Below are 20,410 nucleotides of genomic sequence, written 5' to 3' on the forward strand. Positions count from 1 at the left end.
AAAAACGGTCGTGAATTACTTTTTTTCAGTGCTGTTGTAATTTGGAGCGGTCAGTATAGCCGAACTGTCGTAAGCTGAAGACTGCCTGCTTAAAAACAACTTTTAACATTAGAACAGCTGTTGTATTGCATGCAAGGAAAGCTTCAATCTGATATAACTAGAGATGACAGAAGAATAAACTGTATTGTAGGAAAAGAGCTTGAAGGTTTGAAGATCTACTGGTTCAAACCAAAGTCTTTTCTTTGTTACCAGTAGCAATAGCACAAGACTTATATAGTGCTTTACAGCCCTCTCTAAGCGGTTTACAGAGTCGGCCTATTGCCCCCAACAATTTGGGTCCTCATTTTACCCACCTTGGAAGGATGGGAGGCTGAGTTGACCTTGAACCTGGTGAGATTTGAACTGTCAACTTGCAGGCAGCCGGCAGTCAGCAGAAGTAGCCTGCAGGACTGCACTCTAACCAGCGAGCCACCGTGGCATAGCAATAGCACTTATATATCGCTCCATGTTGGTTTTCAGCCCCTCTCTAAGTGGTTTACAGAGTCAGCCTATTGCCCCCAACAATCTGGGTCCTCATTTTATTGATCTCAGAAGAATGGAACGCTGAGTCAACCTTGAGCCATTCAAGATCGACCTGATGGCAGTCGGCAGAGTTTGCCTGCAATACTGCATTCTAAAAAAATGCATCATGAGGGCTCTTTTATAGGTAGTCCTTGACTTACGACCATAATTGATCCCCAAATTTATGTTGCTGAGTGAGACAACTGTTAAGTGAATTTCATCCCATTTTACGACCTTTTTGCCTCAGTTGTTAAGTGAATCACAGCAGTTGATAAGTTAGTAATCCAGTTATTAAGTGAATCTGGCTTCCACATTGAGTTTGTTTGTCAGAAAGTTGCAAAAGGGGATCACATGACTCCAGGACACTGCAAGCGTCATCAGTTCAAATTCGATTTATCTGCCCAGGAACTGAGGAGAGTGTCGAAGTCACACTTAAGGGCTTGACTGAGTTGATAAACTGGGGCAGTCAAGCCGAGGAGGCGTGGCTAAAGACTCTAAAATAACTCAGTCACCGGGAAGACAAACTGAAGTTGAACCCATGCTTGGATTCTCCAAGCAACGCACAGGAGAAAAAATATATTTGGACATCTAAACATTGACGTTTCATCTAGCTGATGAATTTAAAAAACAAAGAATTAAAATTTTAATCCACAGTTTGCCCTTTAAAATGTTTGGCAGGTAAGACTCTGAGACAAGTTACACATAAAAGTTTCCCCTCAGCATATGTGCTAGTCGTTCCTGACTCTAGGGGGCGGTGCTCATCTCCGTTTCAAAGCCGAAGAGCCAGCGCTGCCCGAAGACGTCTCCGTGATCGTGAGGCCGGTATGACTAAATGGCAAAGGCTCACGGAACGCTGTTACCTTCCCACCAAAGGTGGTCCCTATTTTTCTACTTGCATTTTTACATGCTTTCAAACTGCTAGGTTGGCAGAAGCTAGGACAAGTAATGGGAGCTCGCTCTGTTATGCGGCGCTAGGGACTCGAACCGCTGAACTGCCAACCTTCTGATCGACAAGCTCAGCGTTTTAGCCCCTGAGCCACCGCGTCCCTGTTCTGTGTTATGTTATGTCTACGTTATGCATAGAACATCTGAAATCAGTTTTGCAATTTATGCTGAAGAAAGTTACACAAAAGGAGTCAAATCTAACTTCTTCCATTGTTTTCTGAAAATTTGCAGTTCAAAAATGACAGCACTTTACTTAAAAGGATAAATGAATGGTTAAATATGAGAAGGCATGGGGTTGGTGAGGATGGAAAACAATGATTTTGCAATGAACGCTGATGACTACAAATTGTTGGAGCAGCCGTGACAAATCGAAATTTCAATATTCACTGTCTAGATGTTGCATGCAGCTATATCGAGGTGATTATTTGAGGTTGGAGAGGGTTTTTTGCAGGTTTGAGTAACATGGAAAAGGAAAGCTATTTCTCACTTCGACCAGTCATCAGGGTTCGTTGCAACTCGGCTTCAACAGACATTCCATGATCGATTTAAAAAAAAAAGTTTTAAGTGCAGAAGATACGAGGGTTAAGTACAATATTGACTGTTTTATTACCTAACCAATGACGGTGCTGTTCGTAATTCCTTTTATCAATTTCTCAATGGATTGCCTTTAATTATCAGCACTGGTTTTGTCCAAAGGAGAATCAAACCGATTTATGGAGGTCAAATTATGCTTAGTTAACAATAAGAACCAAGTCAAAATTGTACCACTCCAACATGTATAATCATGCAAAAAATGTAGAATAAAATGCATATACATGCAGAGTGATATTCTGATCACCTACCCAGAGAATAACTTGGGTGAAAATCTTCATCAGTAGGAAATACAAGCATAAACTTGCTATCTGTAGCGCCAACTCTGGTATCTTCCACACTTCCAAACAGCAAACCTTATAGCTTAGCTTAAATTTAGCATACATGAGACAGTGACAACTTACATGCTGAACAATAAGACTTATTAAGAAAATATATCCACTGCTTTTTTTTTCAAGTTTTCATTAAAACAAGAAATCAAAATGTATGCCTTCGCGCTGCGAATGGAACCAAAATATTGCTTTTTAAAAATTCTGACTCTTAAGAAAAATGAAAATATGAGCAAATCTTAAGGTTCTCCTGGCAGGAAGCAAATAAACTGAAAACAGGCAAGCAGAGGAACACAAAGTTGGAGTATTTGGCACAAGATTTTTCTGCATAAATGTTCCTAGAGTTAAAAAAAAAAAAAAACAGAGTTCAATGAAACTTAGGCAGGAAACTTACCAATAAGCTTTTGTTTACAGAGAATCGTATATACCAGTGGTGTGATTCAAATTTTTTTACTACTAGTTTTGTGTGCGTGGCTTGGTGGGCATGGCAGGGGAAGGATACTGCAAAATCTCCATTCCTCACCACTCCAGGAGAAGGATACTGCAGAGAATAGATGGGGGCGGGGCCAGAGGTAATATTTGCCAGTTCTCCGAACTACTCAAAAATTTCCGTTACCGGTTCTCCAGAACTGGGCAGAACCAGCTGAATACCACCTCTGGAATGTACGTGTGAATGGTCCCTTTGTGATATTCAATTTCAATGCTACCATGCCATGCGTACTTCCATAAAATAACTCTACTGTGGTAATTAAGGGTTATTTCTATTTTGAACAAACAAGCATGGGATTGGATCCTGTGATCCTGAAATGTATTGGATGAGCACTTTCTCAAACCGATATTCTTCAGCCAGAACCACAAACCAACTTTTTCAGATTTGCTGTTCCTCTCATGTTGAAAGTGGCTAAAATGAGGCCTCCTTTAATATGCTTTAATTACTGCACAGAATAAGTCAGGCACATTTCTTGCAGGATAGAAAGCTGAAATGAATGTCAGAAGCTTCTTGAATGAGAAGCTAAAACTGGCCACATGGAGCGGGTGGCTTTTATGCCTTCTCTTGGGCTTTGCACTTGAGCTTCCTGTTCCTGTGCAGGAATATGTATTCTATTGATTGTTGTAGGGGTTATGTAGGGGTCAGAGCTGGCTCTATAGGCAAAAGAGGAAATGCAAATCCTAGGTGTTTGTCTGAGATAAGATTGGTTGGCATTTGCTGGGGGTGGTGCAACTGAAACAAACAAACAAACAAACAAGTCCACTTGGCTTTTGAAGGGCACCTCTCAGTGGTCAGATGCTGCCAGTTCGGACCAGTTCGGGTGAACTGGTAGTTGCAGGTAGGCCCCCCCATCTGCCCCCTGCAGGTCCTATGCTGTCCTTTTTAGCCTTGCTTTTGATGCCACACCCAAGTGCGCAAAACGCACGTGCGAGAGCAGCACACGCGCAAAGGCTGGGCACGTGTGGATGGTGCACACACAAGTGAAGCGAGTGTGCACGCGCCCTCACATTTTTAGTGCTAGGCGAACCAGTTGTTAATTCATGGGCCACCCACCTCTGGCACCTCTGAAAAGCTGCCAGAGTGTTGGATGCGGGGGAAGAAATCCATGATGATGCTGAAGGAAGCTGATTAGTCTTCCACATATTTATATGTTGAGCTTTATGGTGCCCATAAAATTATTCAGGAAACCTAAAGGAGGTCCTTCCCCCCCCCCAACCCCCTTCCTGCTGCACTTACAGCCCTCATGCCTGCATTTCCAAGAAAAGCACCATGTGATGAAAATTCCCCACTTCGCTGGAGGAAACAATTCTTCTGGAGAGAATAAAAAAAGGAAACTACCACTTCACCAAAAAGAGAAAACAAGGCCTTGGGGTTGGGTCTCTGTACCAGTCTCTGTAACTTAAAATTGATGAATGCAAAGTGCAAAGGGAGAAGACATTTGAAAGCATAGGAGGAACGGTTGCATTAATTAGGTATGGCCAGTCTAGAGAAAAGAAAGACTAGGGGGGGACATGATAACAGTATTCCAGTATTTGAGGGGCTGCCCACAAAGAAGAGTGGGATCCCCAGAGGGCAGGAGAAGAAACAATGGATGGAAACTAATCAAGGAGAGAAGCACCCTGGAATTAAGGAGAAACTGCCTAACAGTGAGGACAATTAACCAGTGGGACAGCTTGCCTCTAGAAGTTGTGGGTGCTTCATCACTGGAGGCTTTTAAAAAGAGATTGGACAACCATTAAGTCTGAAATGGTGTAGGATCTCCTGCTCATGAGCAAAGGGTCGGACTAGAAGACCTCCAAGGTCCCTTCCAGCTCTATTCTGGTTATTCTGATTCAAGAGCGAGATTAGAGCTCAATATAAACCCAGTAAGGAAGAGGAGGGGCAGGTAAAATAAAAGCAGTATGGGAGGAAAGTAAGAGTAACATCCCGAAACCATCTAGGCCAGTGTTTCTCAACCTTGGCGACTTTAAGTCCTGTGGACTTCAACTCCCAGAATCCCCCAGCCAGCACAGCTGGCTGGGGGATTCTGGGAGTTGAAGTCCACAGGACTTAAAGTCGCCAAGGTTGAGAAACACTGATCTAGGCTACCTTCCTGGAGATACATAAACAAGGCATAAAAGCAGGAACATTCCACAGCTGCTGATTTCCACAGAGTAAAAATGCTGTGTGGTATATCGCCACTGAAAATGGAGGTTTCATACACGTAATCCTCAACTTTTGACCCAAATTAAAACCCAAATATCCCACTGCTAAGCAAGACAGTTGTTAAATAAGAAAGACAGTTGATTAAGCGAATGTGGCTTCCCACGACTTTGTCACAAGTGATCCAAAAGTGATCACATGACCTGGGTCATAAATACGTGCCAGTTGCCAAGCTTCTGGATTTTGATCACATGACCACGGGGGATGCTGTAACAGTTTTAAGTGTGAAAAACGGTCGTGACTTTTTTTCCGTTCGAAAGATCATCGAACCAAATTGAGGACTACCTGTATAACTTTCACGTCTTACAGCTGGATTCCCTTCAAAGATGTCTAATCTATCTATATCTATCTACATCTACATAACTACCTACCTACCTACCTTTCTTTTTCTTTCTATCATAGGGTGTATGTATGTATGTATGTTCCGACATAACTCTGGAACGCCTCGAGCAATTTCAACCAAACTTGGTACACAGATGACTTACTCTCTGGAGAAAAATACTGTGGGGGGTAAGACACCCCTGACACCCCTAGGGATGTGTGTTCTGTTAAGATACAGCCTGTTGTGCCTTTCAATGGCTTCTACTGTACTGCCGTAAAATGGCTTCTACCAGCGGTGGGATTTTTTTTTACTACTGGTTCTGTGGGTAGGGCTTGGTGGGCTTAATTTGGTGGGCATAGTAATTTGGCAATTGGCAATTTAATAAATTTATATGCCGCCCAATCCCGTAGGACTCTGGGCGGCTAATCCTGTAGGACTCTGGGCGGCTAGCTTGGTGGGCATGGTAGGGGAAGGATACTGTAAAATCTCCATTCACTCCCCACCGATCAGCTGGGACTCGGGAGGCAGAGGCAAAGACTAGAGGGCGCGGGGCCAATCAGAGGTGGTATTTACCGGTTCCCCGAACTACTCAAAATTTCCGCTATCGGTTCTCCATAACTGGTCAGAACCTGCTGAATACCACCTCTGACTTCTACTGTACAGTGCAGTGGAGTTGCCATGGTAACAGCTTCACAGTACTCCACATGGGGGCTCCCTCTGGTAAGGGGGAAAATCCAACAGTAGAAATTACATTTGGTCCAGACATTTTCCCACTTCCCGTTTATTTATTAAATAAATATCCAGCAATGCCGGGCTATCAGCTTATCTCCTTTAAAAGAAAGACTGAATTTTTATTTATTTATTCCTTCGGATGATAGAAACACTCTCTCTTTCCCAGACAACAAAAGAATAGATTAATAAGAGATCCAAAGGCTTTTAAGAAGAAAGTGGACAACCACTTGTCTGAAATGGTGTATAGCAGGGGTGTCAAACTTGATTTCATTGAGGGACACATCAGGGTTGTGTTTGACCTCAGGGAGGCTGGGGGGGGGGGGGCATGGCCAGCTCAAGATCACTCGTGTCTGGGGTGCCTGTGGTGGCCCAAATGCTCTGCGAGAGAAAACCGGATCCCAAGCTTCATTTTGGGTTGCGACGGCCTCCTGCAACCCTCTTGCCGGTGAAAACGAAGCTTGGGAGTGCTGCCTGTGGCCCTTGCAAGCTCCATTTTCAGCTGTGATGGACTCCTGCAACTCCCTGCCAGTGAAAACAAAGCTCGGGAGGGCCCCATGCAAGCCCGCCCAAACTCCTTTTTTGCTGGCAGAGGCACTGCCGGCCGGCCCTTCACAGTTTACAGGGTGGCCCTCCCCGGGCCAGATCTAAGCATCCTGCGGGCCGGATCTGCCCCCCCATCCCGGGCCTTGAGTTTGACAAGCCTGGTCTATAGGGTCTCCTGACTGAGCAGGGGGATGGACTAGAAGACCTCCAAGGTCCCTTCTAACTCTGTTGTTTGGTTACCTTTTTATTATTTATTTATTTTATTAAATATATTTATATGCCGCCCAATCCTGAAGGACTCCGGGCGGCTTACAGATCATAAGCTGTTCAGAGGTGAGGAAATATCTGCAGGGGATGGACTGCCCCCCGCCCCACTTGTCCTGTGGGTCCATGCAACTAAATTAGGGCATCTCTGTCTAATCATCAGCCATTCATTGGGAGGAAAGGTCTCAAATAATTAAACATGCCAGGAAGGAAGGGGGGAGAGAACTAAAATGGAAATCTACCTCTCATCAAGGGGAATTGGGTGATAATTACAGGTAGTCCTCGATTTATAACAGCTCGCTTAGTGACCATCCAAAGTTACAATGGCACTGAAAACAGTGACTTATAATCATTTTTCACCCTTTTGACCACTGCAGCATCCCCATGGAATTAACATTCAGTTGCTTGGTAACTGATTCATGTTTACGACTGTTGAAGTGTCCCGGGGTCTTGTGATCCTCTTTTGCGACTTACTGACAAGCAAAGTCAATGGGGAAGCTGGATTCACTTAACAACCACGTTGCTAACTTATCAACTGTAGTGAGTCACTTAACAACGGAGGCAAGGAAGGTCGTAAAATGGGGCAAAATTCACTCAACAAATGTTTCACTTAGCCACAGAAATATTGGACTCAATTGTAGTCGTAAGTCGAGGACTACCTGTGCCAAAAGGGAACTGCTGTCATGGATCCTGTTATTTTTTGCTCATTTTACAGATTGTCCTCGACTTACAACCATTCAAGTGATGGTTTGAAATCACGACGACACTGAAAAAAGTGACCTATGTCTGTTTTTCACACTTACAACCGTTGCAGCATCCCCTTGGTCACATGATCAAAAGGATGATAGGAAGCGAAAGTTATAGGCAGCTGCCTAGCTAAGGTTAAAATAAAAATGCATTTTCATAAATTACCAGGGGTTTTTTGAACAGTAATTTATTTATTAATTAAATGCATTTGCTGCCAATTTCACTATGCACATGATGTGTTGATATTCGAGAGAGAGAAAATGTGCAATCTTGAAGGTTCTGCTTACTTAGGATATTAAATTCTGTGTTGATGCTTCCGGAAATCTGTGCTCTCCACTACTTCCTATTTTTTTGAAGGAAACTTTGCACTGCATTAAACTTAAATTATGGTTAGCTGTTAAATTTGCTTTGAAGCTGCAGTTGCCGTTAGCCTTACCTTTGGTACACAGGTAACACAAATCCATGAAAAATATTAAATATTGAGTTTTGAGAAATATTAAATATTGAAAAAATATTAAATATTGGGGAAAAGAGTAAGGGGAATGTTAGTGATTTGCCCACTTCAAACTCAAAATCTGAGTATGAAGTGGGCACCTCGAATAACATGATTAGGAACTAGGAAATATTTTTATCTGGAGGCCTCTGTTAGATCGAACTTGAGATTTAACAACTCTTCATGTTCACATTTGTTCAGGTTTTTTTTTTAAAAAAAAGACTCACAGACGCAAATTATTAAAGGTAAAGGTTCTCCTTGGACATATGTGCTAGTCGTTCCCGACTCTGGGAGTGTTGTTCATCTCCGTTTCAAAGCCGAAGAGCCCACACTGTCTGAAGACGTCTCCGTGGTCATGTGGCAGGTATGCCTAAACATTGAAGGTGCATGGAACCCTGTTCTCTTCCCACCAAAGGTGGTCCCTATTTTCCTACTTTGCATTTTTACATGCTTTCGAACTGCTAGGTTGGCAGAAGCTGGGACAAGTAATGGGAGCTCACTCAGTTACACAGCGCTAGGGAATCGAAACGCCAAACTGCTGACCTTTGTGATCGACAAGCTATGTGTCTTAGCCACTGAGCCACCGCGTCCCAATAAATCATTAGGATGACATAATTAACACAAACAGAAACAGTATATTTTTCCTGAAGCACTCGAATAGTATTAATAAATTTACACTTATTAACCTGTCATTCAGAAGATCTGTTCATCCCAGCTACTGTAATTTATAAACCACTTTATGGATTAGTGTTATGTATGAACTCAAACACTAGCTTTGTATATAACCTGTATGATAGTTTCCTGAGTAGGACAATTGGATTCGTTCATACATTGCACTAAGCCATAGCTTACAAGTTATGCCAAGATTCATGCAATAGCAATAGCACTTAAGACTTATATAGTGCCTTTACAGCCCTCTCTAAGCGGTTTACAGAGTCAGCCTATTGGCCCCAACAATTTGGGTCCTCCTTTTACCTGCCTGGGGTGAGTCAACCTTGAGCCTGGTGAGATTCAATCTGCCAAATTACTGGCAGCTGGCAGTCAGCAGAAGTAACCTGCAGTACTGCATTCTAACCACTGAGCCACAGCGGCAATGATACAAAGCCAAAATTACTCTGAATTGCAGTTTTGTGTGACATGTGACCAGTCACTCTAACTCACTAGTAAATCCCAGTTAAAACAATTAATAGTTAAGTATGGGAGCTAAGGCAATAGGAAAAAACACTTCTCAATAGGATAAGACCTGGATTCCAATTCTTTTTTGGGATCACATTTCTTACTGGGCCACTGAGATTTCATCATAAACCGGACTTGCTTCTAAGAAAAGTCCTACCTCTGACAGGACCAGGCAACTGGTAATGGAATGAACCATGCAAGGTGCTCTCTTCCAGTTACTCAAGTCCCTCTGGCTGGATTCACACAAAACAATAACGGCAAAGACAATACATTGTCTATGAACCCAACTCAATGAAATTAATCTTCCTGGGTTACTACAAACCAAGTAGGACCTGTAACCTGAATAGCATCTCCATGTTGTTCTTGACTTGTGGCTTACAGGACAACCTTATACTTACTCAGAAGTAAGCCGCTACTGAATTCAACTTCATTGTAAAAGCTGAGTAATGTAAAAACTATTTGGCAGCATCAGACAACAGGAAGGAAAATCTGGACGGGGCTCCTCCCAAACATTTTATCCTATGGGGAGTGGGGTGGTTTCCAGGTCTTCTTCTTTCATGATCTTGATCTTCTGAGGCTGCTCGAGGGAAAGATATGAAACAGCTCCCATACAAAAAAAAAAAGCACAAAGAGGAAGTTGCAGGAGGAGATAAAGGGGAGAAGAGTAAATTTAAGGGCTGGGTAAACTGGCACCGGGTATTATTAATAACTGCAATACTATTTGGGTATATCCAATATGAACCCAAAATCTTTGACACCTCATCATTTTCAATTTGACATTTTCCACCTTTAGTCAGAGCAAGAATCTGAGCCACTAACAATTGGTGAAAATGAGTTCTGAAAGTAGGAAAAAATGACTGTACAGAAAATATACTCTCCTTTAGAAATAAGATTTCAAGTTATTTGGAGCCAAACTTGCAAACTACTTGTTTGTTTCTAATGCGTCACCTGGGTGGACCTTCTGTACCCCATTAATTATTGTATTTTTCATGTTCACAAAATCTTTGATACAAATAGATGAAGAGACTGATAAAAAGAATTATTTGCTGATAGCGAACATGGCGCTCGTTGTACTGAAACCGGAAGTCATTACCCATAACTGAGATCAATGGAAGTGACACTTCCAATTTTCATAGCTGACCTTTGCTAAACCATGATTTAAACAGTAACAATATCCTTACTCTTGGACTGTTGGGCTACAGGTAGTCCTCAACTTATGACCACAATTGAGCCCAACATTTACATTGCTAAGCGAGACATTTGTTCAGTGAGTTTTGCCCCCATTTTACGATCTTTGTTGCCACAGTCGTTAAGTGAATCATTGCCATTGTTAAGTTAGTAACATGGTTGTTAAGTGAGTCTGGTTTCCCCATTGACTTTGCTTGCCAGGAGGTCACAAAAGGTGATCACATGACCCTGGGACACTGCAACCGGCATAAATATGAGTCAGTTGCCAAGCATCTGAATTTTGATCACGTGACCACAGGGAGGCTGCAGCGGCCATAAGTATGGAGAAATGGTCATAAGTCACTTTTTTCAGTGATAACTTTGAACGGTCACTAAATGAACCGTTGTATGTCGAGGACTACTTGTGCCTTTGTATAGCAGCATTTTAACAAAATCCAGTTCACTGGCACCAATAGGAATGCTACAGAGGTTTTGTGGAAAACAAATATGACCTTTAAATCATCTTTACATTTTAAGTTTATTTTTTGCAATGATTTTTAGAGGGTGAAAGTTGGAAAGATTATGTCAGGAGCTGTTTCATATGTTAAGTTTAGAATCCAATCAGAAATAATGTATTGGGGAAAATCTACCAATAAACCATATCTGATGTCTTAATACTCCTGTAATGTTTCAGAACATGACGAAGGGAAGAAAATGGAATTTAACCAAGGTCTCTGCATGCTTGGGAAGACCTATATAGCTGGCAACCTCCTCTGAACCTAATCCTAGATTTTTACCTGTTATCTCAGGAGCAAAACAAAGTAACTACAATACAATAAACACTACACATTCTTAATTTGTAAAAGAATGGCAAATTGATGCTTTATTCAAGGCAAAACAAAAACCAAACCAACTCATCAAGATACTAAAGAGATTCCCTACTGTTTAAAACCAGTTAAATGTACACATTTTTAAGGTTAGGAAGGTATCAAATTCACATCCATATCAATATGATACATGGAAAACTATTAACACCAAACTTATTTTAGAAACCATTCACATTTGTTTTACATATTATTTCCTGCATAGCCTTTAGAACAGATACCCTAAACAATGCAGCTTTTAAAAAGCTGCTTTATTTCTCCTAAGATAAATTATGTAGAGGAGAGGGTAAGAAACCGGTTTACGTATTTATTTATTTATTTTTAAAAAACTTTTCCTTAAAAAACATTCACAGATAAAATTAACAAGATGGATCAATGAGCAATAGCTGAAGATATCTATAAAGTACAGGCATCCAAGGTATTGCTTTAAATATCACGACCTTAAGAGATCTTTTTGAATTTTTGAATGCTTATCATCTCACTGCATGCCTTTTCACAAACTGCCTTCAAAGGGAGTTTCGCTTTCACAGACTGCTTTCCATGTGGTGGGAGCAGCCGTGAGAAAAACACACAGCATCCTCCTACAGAGGTACTCAAACAATCCATTTGTTAATTCCCCACCCATTTTTACCACTGGAAATTTAGGTTGCGATCCTAAAACAAGAAAAAGCTGCACTGAGTGACCTGTGTGGGATTTACTTCCGAGTAAACATGTTTAGGATCTCATTAACTGTGGAGAGAGGAATCAGTCGGGCATAAATCTAACTAGATTGGGCGACACATATTTTTTATTTTTAGCATAGTGAAAAAGTACTTTTGTATTATTTTTTTAAATAATTCATTTTCACATGAAAGCCCAAATAGGAACCATCAGAACTTTTGACGTTTTTGGGACCAAACCTAACTTGTAAGGGATGTTTACTCAATAGCCTCTCCCAGGCATGAAAAAAAAATTTAAACTGAAAAGAATTACAATAACTGAACACTGAATGGGTAGTGTCAACCAACACTGCTAGGAAGAATATTCAGTGAACAAGAGCTTAGAAAATGTTTGTAAAAATAAAAAATAAAGACATAGGGGGGAAAGAGCAGCAATCCAGAAAGCCATGCAGCAAAACCCACTTACTCGTGGTCTTATTATGTGTCCATACACACCATTTCCACATTTACTTGTAATGTTCAGGAAAATGTGGAGGTTTTTTTTAAGGTCAAGGAGATGGGATAAAAAAGAAAGAATATTCTGAAAACAAACTGTGAAGGAATATTTGGAAAACAAAACAAAATCTTACCATTTACTGCTTCCAGAGGTAGGTCTTCTGGAAACAGGGATGACTCAGGGCATAGAAGAGTTTTCATCCCTTAAATCAGGGGTGTTCAAACTTGGCAACTGGTGGGCTTCAATTTCTAGAATTCCCAGGTAAGCCATTATGGCTGGGGGAATTCTGAGAGTTGAAGTCCACAAGTGTTAAAGCTGCCAAGTTTGGACGCCCCTGCCTTAAATGTATAGATAGAATTGTCCCTCAAAACTTAGCCTAAGTGGGTATTAAGAGTCCAAGTTTTGCCATTATCTGAACCAACAGGGAACCTAAGGCAGGTATCAGGAAAACAAGGGTGTCAATCATAAACCACACAACAGGAGGAGAATATTTGTTAATGCTTGAATATGTAAAATGGTCATTTGGCATCAAGATTAAAAAAGCAGGGAAGGAACTTATTATGCAGCAGAAGAGATGCTGACTAAAAGAAGAGCAATCAAAAGGATCACGCTATGAATTATTTCATGAGTGTCTGATAACATTTTATGGGCTGCAAATGACAACATCTTTCAATTTGTAATTTACAACTGGCCAAATTTCAAGGCTTAACCCCACTATTATTTTACAATATAGTCCAGAATTGATAGCATAACATTACAATTTGATTGTATGAAACACACCCACACCGAAAATTACTCTGTTTTGACAGGTGGTATAAGTTCTTATGCATGCTTCTATAGTAAATGTTCACTTAATCTCGTTCAATGTTCCCAAATTAATTTAACTCTTGGAGAGATAGATCTATTATTTTTCTCTCTCAAATTCCTCTGGCCGTTAGGATTAGTACGTTTTTACAAAATGAAAGAGTCCTCTAAATATACTGTTGAAAGCAAAAACTTGCATGAAAGCGAATGAGAACAGTGAATGGTTTATCAAAAACTTTCCAATTCACAAATCAGCCAATTTGTGCCCTAAGTGATGGAAGAACCAAACATGGCAAGCAGTATAATAATTCTGTTTAAGATGCACAATATAGACGCTAGCATTTGTTTTAAGAAAATATTTACAGGACATACTGATTTGGTATACGATTCTTTCAATTTCAAATCTTTTTTATATATATATATATATATAAATATATACAAATGAACAATTCTGGCATGCAAAAGGAGCAGTTAAGGAATACATTGATTGGTCCTACAAGTAAGATACACAAAATAAGCTCGCTAACTCGTAAGCTCTGCTGATGGAAAGCCAGGAAGAGCAAAACCAAATGACATCTCTTTTCTCAAGAAAGCGACAAGAAAAATAAACGCTGTTTAAAAGCCTAAAAGGAGGAACCAAAATGTGTTATTCGTTTTATAACGGACAGCATTTCCAGTCAAGATCTGGGTTAAACCGTCACCGCTTGAGGATCTTGTTAAGTTTGTGATGGGTTCAAGCTGGATTCCATGATATTCCCGTTTTCAGGGAAGAGAGTTGGGAAATTGTTATTCAAAGTCTCTGGACCCTCTAAAGCCGTATCAGTATTTTGACAGCTGGCGTAAGAGTTAAAGGGCTGCTGCGGCGGAAGTCCTTGGCTATCCGATGGCACCTGCATAAAAATCCCTGCCTGAGGAGTTGAGGAGATTCTTTGGCCATCTAAGGGTACTTTAGTTTCCCTGGACTCCAGTTGCTGCTTGCTTTCTTCATCGGTGTCCAGGCGAGTGAGTTTTTCTATCCACATGCGAAACTTCTCCTCTGTCTGCCTCTGCATCTCGGCAAAGCAGTTCATGGCCTCTTCTAGGACGTTGCCTATGCAGTTCCTATCCCACACGGTGCCCCTGTCAAGCAATCCTGGGATTTCCCTGGTCGCTCCTCCAGATCCCCCAGCACGACTGAAGCCAGCTTGAAAGACATTGAGGCCATGGCATCAGATATCATTAAAGGAAGATAATCACATCCACACACATTTAAGGCATGCGAGTATGGCATGAATGAGCTCCACGCTTGCTCTAACTGACTGAGAGACACTGTCCCGGAGGAGCACCTGTGTTGCTCATAAACCAACCGCACATTTTTTGACTCTTTGAAATTATTTTCAGAAAGTGAAATTAACACAATTCCCACATGCAGTTTAAGCCTTTGTTGCAGAAAGCAAAAATAAATATTTTTTTTAAAAAAAACAACCTCAAATCTAGGCTGTATGCATATTATTCTTAACATAAAGTAGCCCTCCCAAAGCAGATCAGGGCAGTTCAGCATTTCACTTCCATTAATCCACTGGTGAGTATCTTTGGGAGTTAGTAAGGCTTGAAGGTGACATCCCTGGTTGTACCTCAATGTATTACCCATAAACATGACAGTTCTATTCATCTTATGGTTACTGTCATTCTCTAGGCCTCTAAGATTTAAAAGAGGCTTAGCTATCCACCGGGGAAGCCATACACAACTAATTATGTCAAACCAACTTTAATTACACTGCTTTAAAAAAAGAAAAAAAGACAATCAGACCAAAATCCCATCCAGTTCTGCATTCTGTTCCCAACAATGCTCTCAGATACCCCTTCGCAGCTTATGATGAAGACATGAAATTATCCTTCCAATTATGTTTCCCAGCAAGTCTATCGTATCATTTCCCATCATGACTAAGTAGCCTTTGATATCTTGTTAAATTGTTTAATTACCTTTTAAAAACTTCTAATTTGGCTGGGGAAACAAACTTAAATCCCAAACCTTGGAGACCTACTCTGTGGTCTTTATTGGAAAAAAACTGCTCCTGCGGGCAGTTACTATTATGTTACACAAATTAACAATTACGCAATTCTAGTTATTCCCAAAGAAACACTTTGGAAAAGTCCAGACTTAAGGCACAATTAGGATATGCCCACTGAAATCAAGATTTTAAATAAGATTAAGTCTAATGCAACTTTCTAATATGATACACAATAGAAATGTAAACAAATTTAATTTTCAATTTGTATTCTGGTAATATTTAGTGCATTGCCAAAAGTCGTGGTATTTTGTCAGGGAATAAAATGACTAAGGACACAGTAGATAAACAAGGATACAAAGAACAATTAGGACAAACACAAGACAGTGAACAATGAAGAAAAAATGGAAATACACTAATTATTTCCAGTGGTTATTATAAATTATTTTCCAGGATTATTTTCGTGTGGGCTTCATATGCATACCATCTGCATATTTTATCTGAGATGGTAATAGCTAACATTTTTGTTTTAGAGACATTAAAAATCTAATCTTCCCTATTATAAAATATAGCCATGATAGTGAAGGCAGAGGAATGTGTTTTTCCACATAAATCTACAGCTGAGTTTGCTACAGCCTTCTGCAGATGTTGAAGCGAATATAGTACACTGGTCTATTAAACTGATGCCTATGGGAATGTACCAGAAAATCATGGAGACTGAAGAATTGGGTTGTTTAGATGAACTTTTTGGGTCCCCCCTCATAATAGCAATATATCATTTAATATAAAGGGAACTTTATCAAATAAGTGGGCAAGATGTAGGCATACAGACTTAGCACTCAGGTAATCAGCAAATAACTGTATTTGGCTGAACTTGTCTGGCTCAGAAGCTAAACAGGGCCGGATCTGGACTTGGATGGAAGGCAACCTAAAAATATAGAGTAGTAGGCTAAACTAGGAGTCAAAAAAGCATAATGGAAGAAGGCAAGAATAAATTAATGCAGTGTACAGTTGTAAAGATATGCCTATATAGGACTAAAGTCATACCAAGTTCGGCATCTAGTCATCTTTGATCTTGTCAAACAAAAGTTAAGTTGGTTAGACTTCCTTAATAACAATGAAAAATTAATAATAGGGGACTACGGCGAAATCCCAGGATGTAGAACAGATTGGCAAATATAAAATAATTTGGTAAAAGGCAATGACAAATCATTTCTCTACTGTTACCAATACAACTTCATGAAAACAGCTAGGAAATCAGAAAAAAAGGTTTGAAATGTTAAAGGAAATGTTATTTTTGCACAAATTCAGACTAATGTCCCCTAACCTAGGTTGGAGAGAGCCAATCTAGAACTAAGGAGAAATTTCCTGACATTAGAACAATTACTCAGTGGAACAATTTGCCTTTGGAAGTTGTGGGTGCTCTAATGGTGGAGTTTTTCAGAAATCATTGGACAACCATTTGTCTGAAATGGTATAGGGCAGGGATCCCCAATCTCTGGTCTGTGCATGCCAGGCTTTTGCACGACCCATCTGCGGCATGCAAACAGCACACGAAACCATGCCCCCTCCGGTCCACGGAAAACTCTCCACAGAACCAGTTGCTGATGCTCAAAAGATTGGGAGCCACTGGTATAGATAGGGCAGGAGTCAGCAACCTGTGGCTCTGAAGCCGCGTGTGGCTCTTTCATCCCTCTGCTGCGGCTCCCTGACGCTGGTCGGCTCCACAATTGATAGGGCTTTTGGTTAAGACAGGTAGAGGAAAAAGGATGCCGCACTAGGAGGAGACTCTATGGTGGGGGAACCAGACTTCCGGTTGGCTGTAGAATTGAACGGGGGGCTTCCGGTTAAGACCTCTGTGGCTCTTTGAGTGTTTAAGGTTGCCGACCCCTGAGATAGGGTTTCTGGCCTGAGCAGGGGGTTGGACTAGAAGACTTCCAAGGTCCCTTCCAACTCTGTTATTCTGTATTCTATAACCTATAACCCTCCAAGAGTTTTTATATAACTCCCCAAAGACAAGCTAGCAAACTATTATTCACTGTTAATGAAACTATAAGTCCAACCATATCTGGAAAACTACTTGTGAACCAGGATGCATTGCGAGCTAAGAATAACCAGGAGCATCTGGTACACTTCTCAGATGGCTCCTCAAACCATGATGCGTATTTCAGAGAAAATTGTGAACAATCCAGATCATCATATTCTATTCTGAATTCAAAAGCAACATCAACATTGAATTTCTCTGCAAAGACACAGCTGAGGAAATTCTACATTAATCCCAATCGCAGAACTACAAGACTTCAGTCTACCAAAAGGAACACTTCTTAAAAAGTTAACATAAACACACTTTTGTATGAGTTAGGTCATCAAGAAAAAAAATTGTAGGAAACAGATCAACTCTTTACATTATGTGCTTATTTTATTCTTTTGAATTATCTTTTAGCACAAGGCAGAGAATAAAAGAAACACATATTTGCTATTTCTGTTTCAGTCCGCGAATACATACATCAAAACCTCTCTCTGCCCACACTGAAAAAGCAATGTTTTAGCACCTGCCTCCAACCTCCCTTTCCTGTTGAGAGCTGTCAAAGGACAGCGAAGGCGGTCTGTCCTTCAGTCAGCAAAAGTTGTAACCACATCTCAGGTATAAGCCACTACCTCCCCTCCTTTCTTCATTCAAGATAGTAGACGTATGCAGAATTTCCTTCATTGTCTGCAATGAAACTAATGCCTCAGTCCTGCTAGCATGTACAAAAAATAAGGCTCCCTGCTGCCTTTTCTTGTCGCCTTCCCATTTTAAAGAAGAAAACAGAAGCCTGAAGTCCATCTTCTGATCAGGTTGCTATTACAGGTAGTCCTCAACTTACAATCACAATTGAGTCCAAAATTTATATTGCTAAGCGACAGTTAAATGAGTTTTGCCCCATCTTACAACCTTTTTGCCATGGTTAAGTGAATCACTGCAGTCATTAAGTTAGTAACCGGGTTGTTAAGTGAATCGGGCTTCTACATTGACTTCGCTTGTCAAAGTGAAGGGGATCACAGGGCCCTGGAACACTGCAACAGTCATAAATATGAATCAGTTGCCAAGCTTCCAAATTTTGATTGCATTAACGAGGGTGATGCTACAACAGTCGTAAGTGGGGAAAATGGTCATAAGTCCCTTTTTTCGGTACTGTTGTAATTTTGAGTGGTCGCTAAATAAATGTTGTAAGTCAAAGACTACCTGTATTCCAATTGACAGCAAAGATGGTGGAAGGTTTCTCCCTGTAACTTGGGCCTAGAAGGGTAAACATTATGCAACTTGTCAATACTGTTACCATCTTCCCTGCACTACAGATCAAGTCCAGGTCTATCAACCTTCTTAAGCTACGGCACAAACTGCGATGATGTCAAAATGATTATGTGAGTGCAATGAAGTCATCACCCAAATGCCATGATCAGTACTGGCATCAGATGACAAACATTGTGGCATTTATACAATGATAACAAGAAGCATATGTTGTCATTATGCACACACACCTAGCATCCTCTTGGCAGATGTCCATTTTTTCTGAGCAAGGCTGTGGTACTACCAAACGACAGCATTAAATTCTGGCCATTTATTCTTGCTAAATGCTTCTATCATTTAAAATGTAATTTTATTTAAAACTGAATTGTCATAGACTCATTTCTCTACCAATGGCAGTATAAGCTATCAATCCTAATTCCTACCAACTGATAAACACTGCACAATGAAAGCAATTCATACTAATTAATGTTATCGCTGGTGTTCATGGTTTAACTGTCAAAAATTACTTATACTTAAAAATATGTTATTATATATACATACCTCAACAGAAGATGAAAATATTAGCATCAAAAGCTACACATGCATGTTTTATAATTTTTTTTCCAAATGTGGTCTAATCAGGATTACTTTAGAAAGGGAATTTTTCCTATTTATAGGCAAAACATTAAAATGTAAACGAATAGGTATAGATTATGTACTTTTGCACTTTATTTTTCCAATTTCATTTTCCTCATTGGCAGCAGCCTGCTCAATCAAGTGAATTGAAATCTCTTCATATGCTAAAAATATAGCATGTAAAATATAGAATGAAGATGCACCGACATGTTTCTTCAAATTGCCTGCTCACTAACATTCGTTTAGCTTTACAATCTCCTATTTTAACCCAACCCTATTTGTTGTATAGCAAATATAATCCCCATAATAGATTTACACTTCTAAGAACTATCATAACTACACCTGTAATTTTCATATATACATATATATATATATGTATATATGAGGTTCGATTCCCAAACTTGGGTATGGCTAGCTGATGAGAGCTAAATAGCTTGAAATAGATCTATACTAGTCTCCCTTTATTTATTTATCAGCATAAATATAACATATATATTATATTATATTATATTATATTATATTATATTATATTATATTATATTATATTATATTATATTATATTATATATATATATATATATATATATATATATATATATATATATATATATATATATATATATATATATATATATATATATATATATATAAAATTGCCAAGGGGACTATTTCTGGATCTGCCAATGAGGAAAATCCGCACTAAGTAGGATTGCTAAGATTCAATCAACGTAGCTAAATAGTTCAGAATTATATGTAGTTTTATATATCAGAATATCATTCTGAAGGGGTTTTTGATGTCTGTTACATACACCTATTAAAAATGAACAAATGAATACAGATTTTGTCTTATAAACAGGTTCAAATAGAATTCCTTATTCAGTGGCAATAAAACCTGTTTCTATTCATAATTTTTTGATGCATATAATTTATTTCCCCATAGCTAACATTTGCACATAGCCAGAGAAAATTAGCTAGCCTGATCTGCAATTTGAATGAAGACTGCACTGAATTATGTTCAAACAAAACCAGTCCATCAAAAGCCATACTAAATTTTATTTGTGATGGGGCTTTAACATCTGAGACTGTACCCCACTGGTTGCATTACCAACA

The 20,410-nt window shown here is 39.8% G+C and overlaps 1 protein-coding gene across 6 annotated transcripts in view; it reads right to left on the bottom strand.

Moving 5' to 3' along the window:
- The window catches only part of C3H18orf25 (chromosome 3 C18orf25 homolog), a 61,511-nt gene that overhangs the window by 17,706 nt on the left and 23,395 nt on the right, over nucleotides 1-20,410 (bottom strand). The window contains exon 4 of one of the 6 annotated variants that reach the window (XM_032213208.1): nucleotides 11,449-14,589. The exons of the other annotated variants lie outside the window; for them this stretch is intronic. Coding sequence (XP_032069099.1) covers nucleotides 14,123-14,589 — 467 coding nt within the window. The 3' untranslated portion in view covers nucleotides 11,449-14,122. Of the gene's footprint in view, nucleotides 1-11,448; nucleotides 14,590-20,410 lie in introns of those variants that run through there. 6 annotated transcript variants of the gene reach the window in all.

Source organism: Thamnophis elegans, chromosome 3, assembly GCF_009769535.1.
Source record: "Thamnophis elegans isolate rThaEle1 chromosome 3, rThaEle1.pri, whole genome shotgun sequence".
NCBI lineage: Eukaryota > Metazoa > Chordata > Lepidosauria > Squamata > Colubridae > Thamnophis > Thamnophis elegans.